At 43.6% G+C, this 20,935-nt stretch overlaps 1 protein-coding gene across 12 annotated transcripts in view; it reads right to left on the bottom strand.

The window, feature by feature from the left end:
• Ncam1 (neural cell adhesion molecule 1) overlaps window positions 1-20,935 on the bottom strand; it is a 296,835-nt gene that overhangs the window by 46,347 nt on the left and 229,553 nt on the right. For all 12 annotated transcript variants that reach the window (XM_057766893.1, XM_057766891.1, XM_057766897.1 and 9 more), the window contains exons 2-8: window positions 18,893-18,967; window positions 17,130-17,348; window positions 16,110-16,253; window positions 15,442-15,579; window positions 14,246-14,363; window positions 13,626-13,798; window positions 5,116-5,258 (exon numbers count right to left, since the gene is read on the bottom strand). In XM_057766893.1, the coding sequence (XP_057622876.1) occupies window positions 5,116-5,258; window positions 13,626-13,798; window positions 14,246-14,363; window positions 15,442-15,579; window positions 16,110-16,253; window positions 17,130-17,348; window positions 18,893-18,967 (1,010 nt within the window). The remainder of the gene's footprint in view (window positions 1-5,115; window positions 5,259-13,625; window positions 13,799-14,245; window positions 14,364-15,441; window positions 15,580-16,109; window positions 16,254-17,129; window positions 17,349-18,892; window positions 18,968-20,935) is intronic.

Genomic DNA, 20,935 nt, shown 5'->3' on the forward strand with positions numbered 1-20,935 from the left:
AGTTGTATGATCTTTTCGTTGGTGGCATTCCTGACTGACTGTCTTTGATGTTCAGATGGCAAAGGACACAAAAGATGCGAGAGACGGGGAATGTGAATGAGTTAGCAAGCAGTAAGTTCATGAAATGCAAGGTGCTTTTGTGAGACACAAGGATGGAAATGTTACATTACATAGTGTTGGGATGCAGGAGGAAATGAGAATGAAGAACATGCTAGGCCAGAGTCACAGTGGGCCAACATGTCAGCTGAGTCGACAATCCTACAATACTAGAAAGCTTGTTTGTCACATGCCAGGGCTGTGTCATCAAGACTTTTATATTGTTTAATGGGGTTAGATTACATATGGTTATTTGTTTTCAAATTGGAATCTTCAGGGTCTCAATCCCAAATCACTAGTGGTCTATGGCTTTTAAAATAAGCTGTTGTTAGGGACACAGGTTTCTGGTAGCTAAACCTAATTCTTCCCTGGCGGAATATAGTAAATGTCTGTCTTGGCTCCAACAATTTGGTAAAGGCCGTGTCCCACTTTAAGGCAATCTTATATTCAAATCTATACACTTAGGAAACATTTACGCTATGATGAATATGCTCCAAGTATTGTTAGTGTTTGGTTGTTTCAATACTTATCTTTTGTTATTATGTAAATATATTTAGTAGTTTATATATAAATTAAAGTCTTTCTTCCCTTGTGTTAAGCATTCCCTAGATACATTCACTATATCTTAGATCAGGCTCTGACCAGTCTAGGCAAAGCATTTCCTGATGTTTAAAAGTGAGCACTGAGCTTGTACCCAATCAGGAGTTCTCCCTAGTGAAAAGAAAGGTTGGACTTCGAAAGAACTCAAAATTTCCAAAGGTCTCTCTTATTTGTGGACACTTTGTCTGTTCTGATCTAGCTCCTCACCCTTTTTTATCCTTAGCGGTGAAGAACTCATATACCCTTCTTTAGAGTCATCTCAAGGCACAGAGACACTCAAATAGCAAATGACAGATGACTTTCTTTATGTCAGGGATTGAGTATGCAGATCATAATCCCTGAGTCTCATTCAATATGTAAATGGTGCCTGGAATTTAGCAAAGTCAAACACCTGGCAATTTTTATAACTCTGTCTAGGATGAAGGCTGACACGACACAGATGCTTAATCTTCTCTAGCATCACAAACACCTTCACATACATGTGAAAACTCACCCGTGATGATACTCACTCTCCCCTTTGTCTCAGGATGATAATGATTGGACATTTGATCTACCTCACCAATACCAGCCATCCAAACAATCACACCCATCTTAGCTATTAATAGTTGCTAATCTAAACCAACTCCATTGGCTGAAGCTTAATGGATTGATACGACTTTCTCCAACTTGGATGAGACTCAGTGCAGAGACATAATCAGGGGCATGGTGTGATTATACTCATTTGGAATTCATTTCTTCTTTCCTTTTATAAGGAAGAAGGATTCTGATACTCTCTTAGCAAGTCACTACGGGTCTGTAGGTGAAATCTAATGAGAAAGGCAGTGCTATAGCCAATCAATGATGTGGAAGACAAAGCCGGTTTAATTTACTTATACTCCTTGCTAAAGGAGCCTGAACCTCCAACAAAATCTACCAGAATTACAGAAGAGCGCCATTGCACCGACACACCAAGCCCATCACTTTTGGAGCCACTGATGCAGAGGGAATCTGAGGTCTCTGAGCTTGAACCTTGTCCCAGTCAATATTTTCATCAGTGGCTTAGATATTTTGAGTAAGCACTCACATAGGTTTGCGAGCAATGCCAATACAAATGTCAGGTGACGGCTGCACTGGGAAAGCTGCTGAGTTACCTGCCCTTGAACATTATGCTTAGTGCTGGGGTCACCACTGACTGTCCTACCTCATTACTTTTAACATGCAGATATAGCATAAAAGGATCAAGCTGAGAAGAAATATTCCAACTTCCAGATTTGTAAGTAAAATTCTCATGAACAGTTAATGCCAACGGAAAAATGGTCTGAGACAGTAGTTCTACTGGCAGGGAGAGTTTTAGTAATAATTATAATTCGTTACTGGTATTGGGGGGGTAGCGAAAAATGGCAGATATCTTGCAATGCATCGGACAGTCCTAGCGAAGGGAGAGTCTTCCTAAATGATCAACATGACTGAGGCTGAGAAAGAAAGCTGCAACAAATGAAATATATACACAATTCTGCATTGCTACTTATGCAGCCAATTTCATGAGAAGGCGACAGGAGATAAGTCACCTAAATGTAGTTCATAGTATAGACCTACATATTGTAGGCGACCATGCTATCACATGACTCAAGGGCTAAGGCTACCCTAACTACGTGATGTATCTAGATCATGATGATAACTCCACTGACTCTGTTCAGGTTACAGGGGGTGGCAAGGTTTTATCGAGGGCTAGTGAACTGAAGCTATCAAGGTATAGGACAGCCATCAGGGTGAAGGGTGTAGAAATCCTGACATACAAGACACTGGAGAATTCTGGTCGGCTGTTAAAGGAAGACGAGCTGCAGCTTCTATTTCAGTGACTCAGATTCTGAGTGGCAGAGGTGGAGGGTTCTGAGTCATGGAAGGGGAAAAGACAACAGCCCTTTGCAATGTCATAACCATCACGTGTCAGGTGGGGACTGGGTGACCTGGCAAGGATGCTAGAGAGCAAGTCAGGTGGAACCACGTCACCCCAAAAGGCTCTTCCTAAACCATCTCTTAGCCTGTACTTCTACGGGACTTAATGCTGAGGGAAAACATTCGTTTCACTCATTAGATAAATGGGTACTTTTGTGACCTGCCTAGCTGAGCACCCCAATTTAACAAATGATTTTCTTTACTCCTATAATTCAATGGTGCTGGTGATCTCAATACATTATTATATATAATACAACTTTAGGTAGGAAAGAATGGGAGGGGAGATTGCCAGAGTAAATATGACTTGAATTAGAACTAGACTCGCTCACAGACAGACCACATTTCATCATTACTAGCATCTACAATATCAGATTGGCATCAAGCTCTGATGCCAATATTTAATTAGTAGAAACAGCAACTTTTATCATGTAAGATTTTGTTTAAGCAAATACATTGATGTGGAAGCATGGTGAACCTCTCCAGAGGACTGTTCAGACACTGACAGACTCAGGTTCCATGAATGACTCTTCAAGCAAACCTGAAGCTAGTCTACAGTAAAAGAAACTGATCTAATCTGTGCTGGGCTTGAACAGTTATCTCAGATCAAGACAGACGGTCAATAGAAAACTGAGGGTTTTTTTTTTTTTTAAATCAATCCCAGCATGGCTTGAGATTTTTTTCATGATATCTTCAGTCTCAATATTTAGGGAATATGAGTGCATATTAGTTCCTAGTTATTTATTATCATTTTATAAAAATGAAATCATAGGTACGAGCCAAAAGTGCCAACCTATTAAAGACAAACCCCAAGTAGGCACAAATCTTAATAATCTTTCTTGTCTAGTTTAACTGTTGAGCTATTTCTAGAAAAGACACAGAACTTAAAAATGTCATTTATCTGAAATAGATGTTTCGTCCTTCACTGTAGGTCAGAGATACATACTGGGTCACCTGGACAAATCTCTTTGAAATCTAATATAGAAAGACTGGCCAAGAGTGCCCATGTGGATTAAGCCCTGAAATGTACACTGGGTCCATGTAACACACAAAGGAAGCCAAAATCATAGCTGGGAATTTAATTAAAGTGTTGATAAAGAAATTATTGAAGTAAACACCTAAATTCTTAATTTAGCTGGCTTTTGCAGATCAAACAGCATATGCGAGTTTCAAAAATATTTAGCAGTTCCTTAGTTGAGTTTATGTTAAGTTGGATTTAATTCTGGGTATCAAACTTGCAAAAAGAGTAATGGATTATTTGGAAGAGAGCTTTCTGTTCCTTTAGATTTTGCTTAGTTTTCTGTCACTGAGGTAGAAATCAGTTCCTCAAATGCAAATTCCACTTTTTGCCCTGCTACTTAACATTCTCCCTTTGGCTTTATTTCAGTTTGTTTCTAGAGATTTCCTGGAGCATGGCAGAAGACTGCATATCTATCATTTTTTGACATTCTGGTCAATAGGCAATCCATTATGCATACTCTTTAAGACTATGGCTATTACTCCTGAGTAGGCAACCAAGCTTTGACCAACTAAAACAAAGTCTATTACTATAGGAGCTGCAAAATAATATTGGAAAGGTGCCATAAAACCACAGTACTTTTCCTTTATATACTGCTTCAGATTGAATTTAGGGCCACGTGTTCTACTGTGTTGCTTGTCCTAAAGCTATCTACACTGCTTTGAAATGTAGCCTTTTCTTCTTGTTTGTTTGTTTGTTTGTTTTTGGCTCACTCAATAGCAAAGCATGATATAGGGTGGCGGTCACCCCAATGTTTATATTTTATCAGTAATAAAGATAGCTTTCCAATGGCTCACAGATACATGCACCTTAAAGCTAAATGTTCTAAGTCATTTTGTCTTGTCAGGGAGTTACTACCATATTCTTAAACTCTGGTGAGTACATTGCAGAACCCAGCTTTAAGTACCATCATCTAGAAACTGCTAATTATTTTTGCCTTTAGAACAAAATGGAATCCAAATGTGACCAAGAATACAGGCAGACACAAAGGCAACCAAGCTTTTGTGCACAGAGTGCGTACAGCATGAGTATATGAGACGCGAGGAAGAGAGTTAATAGATTCATCCTAATCCCTGGTGTTTCTGGGAGACACTTCTGGGTGCGTCTGAGCTGATGCCAGCATCATCTGATGCCCCAGAATATTGTTTGTCCTGAGTTCTCACAATTCCATAAGCCTAGATCAGAAATTCACTATTGCCTCCTCCCCAACACGTCTAACTTGATTGATCATGCCCACTGCCAACATGCCCCTGGTGATCTAGACAGGGAACAGTGCCCATCCCACTGTGAGAGGATGCTGAGTAGACCGCAACCAGGCAGGCTCAGGGAGGGAGGTTGCAGGATGTATTGTGGCTACGGATGACCACATCCCAATCTTGCCACATGCCAAAGAGAACCGGGCCTGGGGTAGACTTGAGGTGCTTCAAGTCTGTGTTCCACAGCCCTGAAACTCTTGGGTGACATTGTACCTTTTCTTCACTGCTGATGTTTCGGGTGGAAGTTCTCCAGGTGATGGAGGGGATGGGGTCTCCTGAGGCTTCGCAGGTAAGAGTGACTTGCTCCTCCAGTTCCATGGCCGTCTGATTCTCTACATAGGTGATTTTGGGCTTTGCTGAAAAGAAAAACAATCATTTCCATGAGTTTATCTGGTTATTTTGCTCTTTGGGGTTTAAGTGATAACATGTGCCCATTTAAAAACGTTTCTTATTTACTAAATATAAGGCTCGATTCTGGGTCTAGTAGGGGCACGGAACTGAGCCCCTAAACGTGCTGGTAATATTGAAACAGTCAGATAAACATCCTCTGGATTATACAGCTAATAAGGTACTTGAAGCCTGCTGCAGGAGAGTGCTATATGCTGGCTCAGCCTTCACAGGGAGATGGCTTTGGGGCTGGGCCATGAGGCTTTCAGCAGGTGTAAATTTGGGTGGAATGGAATCATTCTAAGCTCAGAAAAATTCTTGAAAGAAAGAAAAGGTACAACAGGGAAGGGAGAGGGGAGAGGTGGGGGAAAGAGGAAGGGAAGGGAGGAGGGGGGAAGGAAAAGGGAGGGGAGGAGAGGTGGGGGAAAGGGGAAGGGAGGGGAGGAGAGGTGGGGGAAAGGAAAAGGGAGGGGAGGAGAGGTGGGGGAAAGGGGAAGGGAGGGGAGGAGAGGTGGGGGAAAGGGGAAGGGAGGAGAGGAGGGGGGAGGGGAGGAGAGATTCAGCAACTGCGGTTTTACCAATAAACCACAGATGCTCATGGGTGGAATCTTGTTGGAGCCATGGAGTGGTCAGTGAACCCCAAAAAGAATAATCTCGGGGGAATTCTAGAATGGAGAAAACCTTGAGGTGGAAATTTTGGTTATGTGCTTTAGGGTAGGTTGAAGACAGGAAGGAGAGAAGCTGAGCTGAGTTCATTATCCAAATGTTTGAAGTAATGCAAAGAACACACACCTTCCAAAACTGCATTTAATGTGAAAACATTAGAGAAAATTGAATTTTCCTAATTTAAGACAATTATACTCAGAAATTGCTAAACCTTCCATAGAAGAGAAAAGATAAGACTGCGCAAATAACTTACTTCACTACTGCAGAAAAAAGTGAGGTAAAAAAGACACAAAACCAGAATGACAGGTAGCTTGTGAAATCACTGTATTTCCTTTCTATTCAAATTCATATTAATGGCAAGTCAAATAAGAAAATATGGCCTGAGAAGATATATACTGAAGTCTTCCATGATGCTTCAATAAACTGGAATCAGTGACAAATGGTTTGCTTCCAGACCAAATTAGAAAAAAAAAATCACCAAAATAGTTCACATGGTTTCTTAACATTACTAACAGGACACTTAGCAAATTATTGTCTCATGTCTGGCACATGGACAAATGTTAATCCAGTACGGCCAAATGCTGTTGGGATGATGGAGTCCAGAAGCTCCAGCTGAAGCTTTCTATAGGAAGACTTTATGTCTTACCTTGATAAAGATGCCTTGCAGGAGGTCTGAACTTACATCATATAGAAGGAGGGTTCACTAGTATCAAATACTAACTTTTAGAGGGTAAAATAAAGCAAAGCAAAACCAAGGTGAAATAGAAGTTGAATCTCTAGGTTACCAAAGTGACCAAATGAAAAGGAAAAGGACAAGAGACATAGAGAAGAACAGATAATTCCAGCACTGGGAAGGCAGAGGTAGTGGATCTACGTGATTTCGAGGCCAGTCTGGTCTTATAGAGAGAAACTCCCGTCTTGAAAAATAAAACAAAAGAAAACCCCCACACAGATTCTCTAAATGATGACTTTGGGGCTGGAACCAGCTGGCTACAATGGCCTAATTTCTGGAAACTGAATGTAAAGGGTCTGAGACTTAGACAGAGCTTTTGACCTTCTCCTGGCCCTCAGCACTTTGTCTTGTCAGAGAGAGAGAGTAACAGAGAAAGGGTCAGGTAACATCTATTAACATTTGGTTTAGGTGTCACTATCTCCTAGATGACTACAAAGATTATATTTATTATACAAGTGTTTAACGAAAGGGTTCTTCTATAAGGGTTTTTTTTTTTTTTGTTGCTATTTTGTTTTTACAGGGACTCACTATATTGTTTCGGATAGACTATAATTTGCCTTGAGACCAGTGTGGCCTCAAACTCACAGAGATCCTCTTGCCTTCCAAAGTACTAGAAATAAAAACAAGTGCCAGCAACATATCATTAACAAAGACTAACTGTGTATAGGCAACAGAGTTTTGGAAGGGATGATTCCATTCTCTGCCTCTGGAAGCAGCCTTGCTGTCAGCACTAGAGGAAAGCAGAGCCATCACAGGTGGTGAGGTTTATGAAATGTCCCAGGAGGCTCATAGCTTTGAACACTTGGCCCCTGCTTGTGACGCTGTTTGTGAAGGTTATGGCAGTTTTAGGAGGTAGAGCTTTGCTGAAGCAAGTACATCACTGGGGGTGGAGATTTTATAGCTCAACCCCACTTCCTATTCCCTGTCTGCTTCCTGTATGTGGATGAAATGTGTTTTGTTTCCTGATTGCCAGGCTGGACTCATGTTCCTGATATTACACATTCCCAACCATGATGGACTGTATCCACTATAAAGCAAAATAATCCCCCTTCCCCTCTATTTTTTTTTTTTTTTATATTTTTGGTCTTAGGATTCTATCTAAGCAACAGAAAAGAAATACAACAAGAATGCTCTAAATAATTACGTGAAGACAGAAAGCACTACTAGGCAAATAGGGACTCATGAAGAGTGTCTCTTGCTTGTAAAAGATTCCCTTCCTCTGCGACTAGCGCAAGAGGGATCCCTCCGAGTTTCATCTTCCCACTGTCCTTGCTCCAGCTTAAGTTCTGCAAGCGCTCCTGGGTTTCACAGCATTCTTCTCTGGTTTCCCTGCCTCGTGATGACTTAGCACCTCCAATAGTTGCATCTCTCCTTGCATGAGCTCCTTTCTGTGGCTGTAATAAATCGCCATGACCAAGACAATTTATAGAAGAAAGATTTGTTCTGGCTTATGGTTGCAGAGGAATAGAGTCCTTCCTGGTGAACTCTTTGCAGCAAGCATTAGGAAGAGCAGCCGGAGCAAGAAGCTGGGCCAGCACATCTTTTAAACCAAGCAGAGAGTCAACTGGAAGCAAGGTAAGGCTATACATGCTCAAATCCTACCTCCAATGACTGTAGAGCCATATTTTCTAAACTTCCTCATCAGTACCAACAACTGGGGTCAAGGGTCCAAATGCCTGAGTTCATGGGGAGCATTCCTCATGCAAGCCACCACCCTCCTCACGATCCTGTGGGGACTAGTCAGTCCACTGTCCTGCGGTTTGCCACTCAGCAACAGCCATGCCCACTCCTGGGTCAACAGTGTCTGGGAACCTCTCTCTCAAGGAGAGCCCCGAGACTTTCTCCTTCAGCCCCCAGGGGTCTCTTGCTATTACCCACAAGTTCTGCCTTAGTGAGAAGAGTCAGATAACCAAGGATTCTGCCTCCACTGAACTTGCCTCAGCTCATGGCACCAGGAGACATCAAGATCATTAGCACAGGCATAATTATCTGAAGAGGCAAAACATACTTTTTCAGAAGGACCCACAGAGAACAGAGATGGAGCTTCACAGCCAATGCAGAATAATGTACCTACTTAAGGAAAGGAGCCCTTAGCTGGTAACTACGGCAACACATGCCAGAGCAGGTCTTTATCATTGGAAGTCATTCTACAATAGCAATAGCTTCTGCTTTAGTCATCTTCTTTACCTACTGACTGCTACCTACTCTGAAGCCATCAGAGGTTTGATCTCTTCTTCGCTACCCAAGATATAGTTCTCTTTCCCCTTTAACACCATTAAGCCTCGCTGCTGCAGAGAAAACCTACCTAGGGGGATCACCCACAACAGCAATCTAGAAGGGAAAGGATTAAAAAGGGAAGAAAGATTCCCTAGTCAGCTGCCCCCTTTTCACCAGGCTCTTTGATCTCATACCAGTTGCTTCAACCAATAGAAGAGGCCAAGAGAAGGGAGGAGGGAAAGAGGGATTAGAAAGCAGAAAGGGGAGAGATAGGAGTTCAAGACAGCTGAATGAGCTCTCCTTGCAGCACTGAAGAGAATTCTGATTCTGGATTTGACACAATTGTTACAGGTCCATGTTTTCCTTGCTGACCTTTTTAAGAGCCCAGCCACCTCTCCTCTGTTTGCCCCACTGGGCTGTCTAGAGAACACTCTAACAGTCTTGGGAAAGAAATTGTGGTGTGTGTACAGATGCAGATGCACAGGGATGAAGGGATGACTGTGTCCATTCAGGATAAAGACTGGGGAAACAAATCCTCTCTTGCCTGTTTCTCCATCCTCACTTCTCTTCCTTACCATTTCCTCTGGCCTTATCCATTCTGTTCATTCTCCCATGGCCCCATAAGACTCCTCATTTGCTACTTGTCCTTCCTGCCTGAGTCAATCATTGCCACTAAAAGGGCCCGGGAGAGGAACAAGAGCTATTCTTAGCTATCCATGCTAGAGCTGAGTATGTTTCACAGGGCAACTTCTTAGATGCTGGGTTATGACCGTGTGAAGTTACCCAATTGCAAAGCAGAAGTTATGAAAAAGTTTGGCCATAGGAAAATGTTTCTGGACATGAAAAGACCAGAAATTAATTCAAAATCAAATGCACAGCAGATCTAAGTTGCTTCTGGCAATGCTTGCCCACGTTGCATTGTCTGATTTCACCGCAGCCTTGGTTCTGAACGCTCAGCGTGTATATGCCATCCCACCACACAGTGCCAACAAACACTGGCTGCAAAGCCTTGGGCTCAGATTCAAGACTATTGTATGCTATGAATTGTAGTGTTTTTACTACACATGCAAAGTTTTCTGCTCTTACAGAGACATAATGGCTTAATTATGGAAAACAATGACTTCCAATATTTTCCTACCATTCTTCCTCAGCTTGTAAGTATCAAACTAGTGTATCTTTGGATAGTATTGTGTTCAAATGCTTGATTTTAAAAATTGCTGTTTGAGTTGCTGACTTGATTTGCGCACAAAAAAATTATTCAATGAGTTTTGGCTTGGAACTGGAGACAGAATTTCCAACAATTTTTTGAAATGGTCCGAAACAAATTTCTGCCATTTTGTACTGTGTATTTATTCAAAGTGGTGTTCTCAGCCTCGATGATTATAAACAAAAAAATCAAGCAACACTGAAGAACACTGAAGACATTCTGTGTTCTGCAGTATCAAATATTCAGCCAAGGTTTAATTCCTTATTAAATAAACAAGCATACCCATTCTCATTGGTATGCAAATATGCTTTGGTTTTTAATAAGTGGAAAAGTATATGTATACCATAATCATAGTTGTAAACTAAGGCTGTTTAAAAAATTCTCAGGTTAAGAAGGACTTTCAAGTAGAAAGCATCTAGAGAACCTATGCGCAGTATCATGGTTGAGGGACAGCTGCTTCTCCTATTTCTATCTATTTCCTACACAGGCAGATTTAGCATAGGTACTGATGGACTGCATGGCTGTAGCGATCACTGCTTTCCCAGGGTGCAAACCAAGAAGCCATGGTTTTGCTTTGTATCACGGCTCCTTATGAGGAGCACCTGAGCTCTCTGTCCTCATTTGTAAAATAGGAGAAATAATCGAGTCTGCCTCAGGGTGCTGTGATGAGGACTGCAGAAGCTAATTTGTGGTTATGTGGCAAGGTATGGAATAAACACTCCTTCTGGGCTGGGTATTGTTATTATCGTTACTTTATGGGAACAATGCTTTAAAAGTTCCCCAGAGGGAAGAGAAGAAACTTTATTCTGGGATCATCTCTCTCTTACATGGGTCATGCATCAGTCACATGAACTAATGGCTACTCCTTCCAATATTCAACTGCTCCTGCCAACTCTCCTAGGTGCTGAAGGCATATGTGTAAGCCAGCCGGGCAGAGCCTGTCCGCGGCAGCTCCCAGGCAGCATAGCATGTGTCTTCCAAGCAATGCCTGAAGCATTTGTCCCACCATTCAAAATGAAGCAGTGCATCATTTTGATGACTAACTGATGCCACACAGGGTAAGAAATCTTTTCCTATAAAACAACATTGTGCTGTTGCTATGGAGTCATTATAGGGGGCTGTCACTTAAAATGTCAGTGTTGGACATCTACACATGCTTGTGAATCTACTGATGGGAACAGACTCCATGATATTTTATTTTAAACTTGGCAGTGGCCGGGTTCACAGTAAGCACTCAAATGGATGGTGCTGATTGACACTATCTATTCTCTTTTGTATGTTTATATGTTTATCTCTATCTTTGTGCTTCTCAGAGTCCAATTCTACTTATCGCGCTAGCCACTCTATCTAGCTGCAAAGGCGCTCAATATTTCTTAAATGAAGGGATAAATTAACAAATGCACCTGCCCTTCTGTACAATCTTGAAAACAGAATAGAGGGGTTGATTAATCTGAAGTAGAGAGAAAACACCATGGAGAATGGTGTTATTTTTATTTATTTATTTTTTTATGGACTGGGAAGACAACTCAATCAGTAAAGTGTTTACTTTGCAAACGTTAGGATCTTATTCTGATCCTCAGACCCACATTAAAAAAAAAAGCAGCCCTGGGTACAGCTGGCCATATTTATAATCCCAGCACTTAGGGAGGTGAAGACAGACTGCTCCCCACCAGCTTAATGCAACCCTGTCTTCCCAACAAGGTGGACAGCACCCGAGGAATGACACCCAAGGTTGACCTTTGGTTTCCGTGCTCATGGACATATACATGTGATGTGGGAGATGATGTATGCTGTGAATATGTTTTATTGCCATTGGTTAATAAAGAAGTTGCTTTGGCCTGTGATAGGGCAGAATAGAGCTAGGCGGGGGAAACTAAACTGAAAGAAGGCAGAGTCAGGGAGAAGCCATGTAGCCACTGCAAGAGACAGATGTGCCGGAACCTTGCAGGTAAGCCACAGCCATGTGGTGATACACAGATTAACAGAAATGGGTTAACCAAAGATATAAGAGCTAGCTAGCAGTATGCTTAAGTCATTAGCCGAGCAGTGTTGTAATGAATACAGTTTCTGTGTGGATATTTTGGGTCAAGGCAACTGGAATGAATGAGCAGTCTCCACCAACATACATGCAGCTGTATACACAAATATATGCAAACACATGCACATACACATAAGCAGGCTTTTCATGAAGTTTTGTGTTCCTTCTCATGACCTATTTGTAACTGTCATCAATGAATAGAGAAGGCTTGTCTGTGATTACCAGGACCATTGGCATAAAAGCACCTGATTTTCAACAGCGTGTTTATAGACAGTTCTCTCCATCAGGCTAACCATGCAGGTACCAACACTGGCTCCTATGTGTGCACTTAGCTACCTAGGAGGGGCAGGCACCAGAGAAACCTCTCCAGCTTTGTGCTCACCAGCAGGGTCTACAGTGCAGAAGTTTATCTGTGCTTTTTAGACAGATAAGCAGAGATCTTCGAAAGCCAGTGGGGTACACCTTCTTTGAAACAAATCCCCTTTTGCACCAGAAGACCAAAAACACGTTTCAATTCTGAAATGCCTGGAAGTTTGCTGAATTTATAGGGACAAAGCAGATGGAGACATGATAGTCTTTTCTATGACTTTCTATGACACACAGTGGCACACATGCCAGTAAAAAAAGTAAAAAAAAAAAAAAAAGTGATAAGGCAACCCATCAGGCAAGGTATCCTGAGATCTAGGGCTGTTTTGAGAACCAGGGATAAAGCAAAGCATAAGACAGCCAGCATGCTCCAATACACTTTGAATGCAATGGAGACTGGAGATAAGCCATTTTCCTAAACCAAACACGTCAAGAGGATTAGTACAGGAATTGTTAGGTACCTAGAGAAGAAACAGTGAGTCCTGAGGATAGTCAGTAAAGTGGCAGCTTGGATGCGGAGAGGCAGTAGAAGAGCCCAGGTGAGGAGGACTAATGGAAATGTGCTTGAGCTGACAGTAACAAGAAGGCCACAGCAAGTCTGTCTTGGGCAATGGTACTTCAAGCAGGATAGTCTCCAAAGCAATGTCCCTGAGATAGGGGACACTGAGACAGGGAATTAGCTTGGTGTGAGGAAGAGACAGAAAGGAGGCTGGTGTGACTGGAGAGCTTTCTCCACAGAGCAGAGGGAAGAAAAACTAGAACAAGAGTACAAGGCAGGGGTTAGGGTGCACTCGACCATGGGATTAGTCTGGCCTTTACTTCAGTTGCAACAGGGATCTTGGAAAGAGGATTGGCATGGAGCCCATTCTGACTACCATGAGTAGAAAAGACTGCGGGGAGCCCAGATGGGGAGCAAGAAGACCAGCTAGAAGATTGTGTTATTGAATGGTTTTCTGGACTAGGGCTGAGGTGTCAGAACTGGAAGCAGATGTTTGTCTTTGGGATGTATGCCATGGTAGTCTGGGCATGCCTTATGGATGGACAGAGTGGGAAGAGTAGGAGGAATTGAGCCTGAACTGTGACCTTGACCCGCACCACACTGTACCTACCGAAGACCTTGAGGTGGATGGATGCATCCTGCTCGCCAGCCTTGTTCTCAGCAATGCAGACATACTCAGCCTCGTCATTTTTGTCCACGTTCCTGATTGTCAGCTCAGAACTGTCATCACTGAAGATGTGCTTGTCATCATCCTCTTCCTCGTTTTCTATGGGTTCTCCATCCCTACATAGTTCGGAAATGCAAAGGGTGATGATTCTGGGCATGGGGTTAAGAGGTTCATGTCCAATCAGTTTCCACAGAACGCAGACTGTGCTGATGGGACAGGCTCTGTCTACATAAAGGGGGAAGACCTCTAAGTAACATTCACCATTTTATGCTTTTTATGCCTCTCCCCAATCTTCGGAGCCTGTGCAAAGGCTGTCAATATTTTTCACAAAGGTTTCAAAGAATCAGCTTCACAAGTGACACCCTCTGGACCTGCCCCCACAAGACTGAAAATGAAACAATAACCAAAGACACAGAGCAAGAGAACTTCCCAGAAAAGAAGCATGCCTCACTCTGATATGTTAGGAAGCCCATACTCCTGCCACTGAAAACCCCACAGACACTGGGTTCTATGGGCTTCCTTCTCTTCTCACCCATGACACAAGGCACAAGCCAGTTTCTTACTTTGTCCAGCTCATGGTGGGCTCTGGGAAGCCATCAGCATCACACACCAGGGTGACAGACTGGCCCAGGTTGGCAGTGGCATTCACGATGCTTTGTCTGGCCTGGACGGTGGGTGGTACTGAAGGAAAGAAGAACGTCAGAAGCAGTTGTACACAACTTAAGACTACCCGATGGCCCTGAGAAGAGGCATTTGGGGGCCAGTGGGCCACAGAGTCACCACCTGGGGTTTAAGAGACCTGGACAGCTATAGAATCAGTGTAAGTGATCTAAACTCACATGGCATTCTAAATAATTAATTTAAACCTACCAAAAATTTGCCCACAAATGTGCATTATTGTTTTTTTAAGACTCTAGCCATTATATTACCTCTTAACTCATGTTCATGTGGTATTTGATTTACTGTGGCTATTTGTTATAGTGTTTTTTTTTAATCAATATATGCTATATAACTATGAAGGCAGGGGGGACTCAATGTTAAAAGGAGGCTCTCCGTGCCAGCAAAAGTTAGAAAACGCAGTTCCTGGTGGTTTTCAGGTTAACGTGCGTCTGAAAGACAGCAGCTCAGCAGAGTGGCATTTCTCTGCAACTGTCATAAACAACTTCATGCACAAAGTGTTTCCACTGAAGGGATGCGAGGGGGAGAGCTTGGCAAGAGAGCACATATCGATAACCAAAACAATTCAAATGCGATTTACTTATTTTCTTAGTACTGACATTATAATTTCCTGTAAACATCTTGCAAGTGGCAGATCGATGCTACGGGTGTGTTTATTTGACACTGCAAATTAAGATTAATAAGCCCACGGACCATGATGTTCACTATTCTGAGATCTGAATTGATTGCAATATTTTCTCTGCCCATCAAACCAAGGAGACTAACTTCCTAATGATGATAACACCAAGGACACTAGAGATGAAGAAGGATTTATTAGTACAACAGGGAAAGGTTTTAGTCCTGCAATGAAGGGCATTTAATATCTACAATTGAGGGAAGACACCAAAAACTAGTGTGTTAATGTGAAAATTAACACATTAATCTCCCCCCCGCCCCCCAGAGGTTATGATAGTGGAAAGAAATTCTGTTGAGATGTAGAAATGAGTCAGAACAGGTCTATACCCAAGAGAAACAGGAAGAGAAGGTCTCGGGGAACGCTGGTTGTAGCAATGGAAAGAACAGGAAGGACAGATATCCTCACCATTCACAATGACCTGAATGTCCTTGAAGTTGATTTCCCCCCGGGCCAGGATTCTGCCCTCACAGCGGTAAGTGCCCTCATCTGTCTTCTTGATGCCCCGGATCTGCAGGTAGTTGTTGGACAGGACTATGAATCGGACTGGAAGAGACAAGAAGCAAGTTCATCCAAGGTCAGTCAGTAAACTCCACAATCAGGGAAGCAAGCAGTTGGGCCTCCTGCTCTAGCCTTTTATTGGTTCTGTGTTTTGTTATTTATGAGACAGAGTTTCACCATGTAGTTGATTCTGGTCTGGAACTTACTATGTAGTCCAGGTTAGCCTCAAACATGTAACCATTCCTCCTATCAGTTTCTGCATGCTGGGATTACAGACACGTGACACAACCTGGCTATCTTGTCCTTTCATTTTATCTTCAGGGTTGGGTTTTAGACTGAAATGAGAAAAGTAACCACTGGACCATAAATACAGATGAGATAAGTCTACAAGGGATATGTCTTCTTCTCTGGAGAGACAACCAGATGCCCGAACATACCAGTTACAGATATATACCTATTTGGGTCCAATAATTTGCATGTGGGTTCTAGGCTCCTGAATCTGTGTTTAGATGGAATATCTCTCTCAGGGGTGGAAATCTAGGGGACCAGATAGCTCATGAGAACTTAGGTCTTACCATCTTTTTTCAGGATAACGTCGCGGCCTTTGTGTTTCCAGATGATGGTTGGGGGCAGAGAGCTGACCACATCACACACGATTACCGCATCTTCCCCTTCCTTGAACTCCTGTGGGGTTGGTGCATTCTTGAACATGAGCTTCTCTGAAAGGCAGCATGAGGAGCAGAGTGAGGAAACCATACCATCTCATAGAACTGTGCTGCCTGATTTCAATTCCAGCCCAGTTTTCACCCACAATGTAGTGGTAGAGGAGGGGCTCCTGCTCAGCTCAGTACTGGGTCTTGGATGAAGGCAGAGCAGCTAGCATTAAGGGGTCTCTAGAGGGGAATGGGCTCCCTGCTGTAGTGATGATGCATATGGTACAGTGGTGAGTGTCACATCTATCCTACAGTGACAGTGAGGGTCATTGGTTATTTTTTGGTCTTCCACTCTGACACCACCCCAACTTCCTTACAGCAGAGAGAATTCCAAAGAATGAGAGCACACTGAATGGCAGTAAATGCTATATGCTGCTCGACACCTACCTGCTAGCTGTCACCTATTGTGACTTGAGCCAGCACTATGCGTAGTAAGAAGGCAATGAGATGTCACTGCCAGGTTGGCTTTCAGTGGCAATGGGAACTACCTTTTCTGAGCAGTATCAAGTATTTTCATATAATACCCCATCTCACTGGGTCTTTGGTCTGTATCACCAGCAAGGTAAATGGGATTAAAAAGGGAAAACCTAAACTGTATGTCTATCATTATCACTTAGAAGTCATGGAGGAACCCATGGTAGCCCTCTAGGAACTGTGTAGTTTCTGGCATGGAGGACAGTGGGAATGTAGACTCATAAGACCAGTGGAAACCAGCCTTATGCATTCTAGGCCAAGCATGAACCATTTGAGAATATACCAGAACTCAGCATCTCAGGGGCAGACCCTTACTGGCCCTCCTGTTGTCATCTCTCTGCTTTTGCTACACACCCACATTTCTTTCTAACAAGGGTGGGAGTGAAGAGTACACATGAGGGCCCTTACGGAAGATCTTCACGTTGACAGTGGCCTCAGACTGGGTGCCATCCTCGCCAGTGACCACACACTTGTAGATGCCGGCATCATCGATATTGGCGTTGTAGATGGTGAGCGTAGAGGAGTCGTCATCGTTCCACACCACCGAGATCCGCTGCTGGTTTGGGCTCAGCTTTTCCCCATTGGGGGAGAACCAGGAGATGTCCTTATCTTTGGCTTCTCCTGCCACTAAGAAGGAAGAGATTATTTTCAGAACACAGAACGTAAGAAGATTAATCCCTTCCAGAGTATCAGTGGCTATCTAGTAAGAGCTCCTCATGGCAAAGACTGGAAGGCTGGAAAAAGATCTCAAACATTTTGCAGCTCTGTTCTGTGTCTGTTTAATTATGTAGTTGAAAGAACTCACCAGCTACATGTGCCTGTCATGGTTTTTAGTGGTCCTGTCCATGCACTAAGCTAGAGATGAATGTATATTATGGGATGGGAAATAAAGAGGGGTTATTTTATGTGAGCCCTGGGATCCAGGACCTAATTGACCTGAACCAATTGATCAGGATGTAGAGGGTGGATACTGGTCATCTGATTTGAATATAAGAGAAACTGGGTAATCCAAGAGGTAAGATTCCAGCCATTTTGACTTCAGCAACTGTATGAGTGACATTCTGATGCCTATTGCCCAGGCAATCCCTTATATGCTCCGAGGAAACAGAATATCAGCAATGCCTCTCTTTCTGGGCACCTGTGAGGGGCACTAAAATTGCTCAGCTGCCTAAAAGCAAGGTTGAGTCAGGGTGAAGGGCTCTCCAAGCCAATGCTCCTTCTTTGTCCTACTACCTATCTGTGGGTACCAGCCTGCACTGCCTAGCTCTATATAGATGCTTGGTATAGACATGCGATCTTCCTTTTGGGGTCCATCACGTTTTTAATAAATATCACAATTTGCAAGATGTGCTGTGGGCACTAAGGCGCTATCTTCAGATCATGGCAACTGCAGTAATGATGGCAGAGCTGGAGAAAATGTTTCCATCGGCCACAGCCCTCTGATCAGATGCAAATCATGGTGGCAATTAAAGCTTCTTTCCACCCAAAGCTGCTTGTTAAATGCTGCGGCTCACACCTAGTTCGGTTCATTCCTGTTTCTGTTACATTCCAAATCCCAGGCATGTCATCTGCAAATGCCTCAAAGCCTAATTCCACGTACTCTCCTCCCCTGATGTTTCCCAATTATGATCAGGGGATATTTCCTAAGGAAGCAATAAGAATGCCAGCTCTGATATATCCCAGTGTTGTGCACGTGTGTGACGGTGATGGACAGAACAAATCGGTTGTAGAAAACCAAGATGTGTGTCTTCCCAACCAGTGGCACTCATCTTCAATGCACTTTCAAAACCTTGACTTTTCAAGGTCTGAGTTATTCTAAGAAATGAACCTTAACCTGATCTATAGAGGCATTTTTTTTTCTAAATTTATTCTGCATTCTAGAACTGGCTACAGACAAGAAGCAAGATACAAGACCTGAGATGATTCACCCTCTGGGGTATATGCTGGTTTTCCTACAAACCCCTTTGAGATGCTCTAGTGTGAAACAGAAATATAGACAGTGTTTCTCTTCACTATGAAGAGAAAATCTCTGAGCATGGTTTGGAATGGTTAAACCGCTGACCTAGAGGAGAGCAGTGTCCAGAATTCTAGGTCTGGCACCCCCAGCTTCCTCTCTGAGCAACGGATTTTGGAGGCAAGCTTTGGAATGTGATGGGACCCAAGACACTTGCCTTGGCACAGGAAGAATTTGGACTCTCCAACGCTGATTTCTCCCTGGCTGGGAACAATATCCACTTGCAGGGAAACTGAAAAAAAAAAAAGAAAGAAAGAAAAGGAAAAAGTTGAGTTCAAACACACCTTTAAAAACTTGAGATCAAACCCCACAGCTTTCATTCAAAAATGGGATTTTCAAACTCAGCTTTAAAAAAAAGACTATGAGGTTTATTTGGCTTCTGAGAACTTGCCACTATCAAAGTGACTTTACCCTGTAGCCAGAAGTAGACACAGCCCAGACCACTCCTACACGCTATCTGCTGTCAAGAGCGGAAGGGTCCCCTGGGCCAGCTATGCTTCGTATTCACAGAGAGAGCCGGCCAGCCAGTTCCTTTTGGGTGTCAGTCTGAAGTGTCTCTAGGGCGGGCAGCTTGTCAGCCCAGAACCACGCATAGAGTTCTGTGCAGTCCCTGTGCTGCCATGCTTGATCACAGTGAATCAGCCCCATTCTAAAGCAGGGGTGCTGATGAGAGACTGCTTTGCCCTGCAACATAGAACCATCACACCTATCTCCGGAGATGGAAATAAGGATCAGGACGGTCAGCCAGTCTTCTGTGCTTCTGAAACCCCACAGCCTGCACTTTGTGGGATTCTTTGCATTCCTGGGGCTACTTTCCCTGCATTTTTTATTTGAATATCCATAAGCTCAGTCTCCCCATGGTACTGATAAGAAAAAAATGCATAACACCAGATCCCACCAATGCCCGCTTCATTCCGCTTCTCGTTTATCTCCTTAGAGCAGATAACGACTGTTCATGAAAACACAGTTTTAGGATAGGGAAGCAGAATCCTTTATTCATTTGAAATCAGCTTCCTTCCGCCCCTGCTCTCTTTAAGTAGATCTAAAAGGCGAAGGTGAGTATACATCGGGTTCTACAGACCGAGCTCCTCAGAGCCATTACGAGACAAGCACCAGCCCTGCCCTCCACCCTCCGATAGAAACCCAGGTTGGGTCATAGAGACACTGAGCTCTTCCTTCCAACAGTCATTTTCTGTTCACAGTATAATGGAGGGAAAGCCCGTTGCCATGGTGACCGGCTCGCAGGCAGGGCTGGTGCAGCAGCTCTGAGTATGGACTCATGAGACAGGAGGCCACAGTTGTGCTCAGCAGAATACAGGGATCAAAAGGCCTGCCTGGGGCTGGAGAGGGAGTACACAGGGAGGGGGAAGGCAGCGTATTGGGGTACAGCTTTCCTAACCATCCTGACAAGGCAGGTCCAGAGAAATTCAGCAGAGGCTATAGAGGGAAAGGGGTGAAGTGGAGCCAGCATGGAGGAAAAAAAATGGAAGGGAGAAAGGGATAAGGAAAATGGTTCAGGATCAAGGAGAGGAGGGAGCTGAGCTCTCCTCTGTGGCTAAGAGGCTGAACTTGGGCGCATTGAAAAACCTGGGCTGCGGGGAATAGTAAAACAATCTAGGGCGTGTTTTCACCTCCACTTTGCTGTTGCCAACCAGTCTGGGAATCAGGGCTTATTTCGTTCCCAGGAATTCGTCCTCCCCACCCTCAACCTTTCTGTGCCTAGCCCTGGTACACACGGTTGTACTGGGACATGACGCTGGCAAGGACTGAGTCCATGGTCCAGATGCAACCAGCTGGGATTGCCTTCCTCATCCTCTCTAGCTGGACTTAGGTGCTGCTCAGTTCCACACTGTGACACTGGGAAGGGGTCTCAGAGATCACCCTGACCTGCCTTTTCACTTTCCAGATGTGGGGGAGCAATGAAACGATTTCTTTACAGTCATTTCTAGGTACAGGTCTGTGTTGTGGAGACCAGGCCTCCTGGCTCTCCCCAGTTCTAGCTCACTTTGCAGTGTGATCTTTGTGAAGGGAAGATGTTCCCACTGAATGTAAGAAACCATCTGGATATACTGACAGCCCTTAGCAAGGCCATTTTCTTAGGGAGTATAGAAAGCCCAGGGTTGAGCCCCTTTGCTATTCTGAGAGCTTGGGGCCAAGCAGAAGCTTTTCCATTGTTTTTGGTGTCTCACACTTCAGGGAA

This window comes from Chionomys nivalis, chromosome 4, assembly GCF_950005125.1.
Source record: "Chionomys nivalis chromosome 4, mChiNiv1.1, whole genome shotgun sequence".
NCBI lineage: Eukaryota > Metazoa > Chordata > Mammalia > Rodentia > Cricetidae > Chionomys > Chionomys nivalis.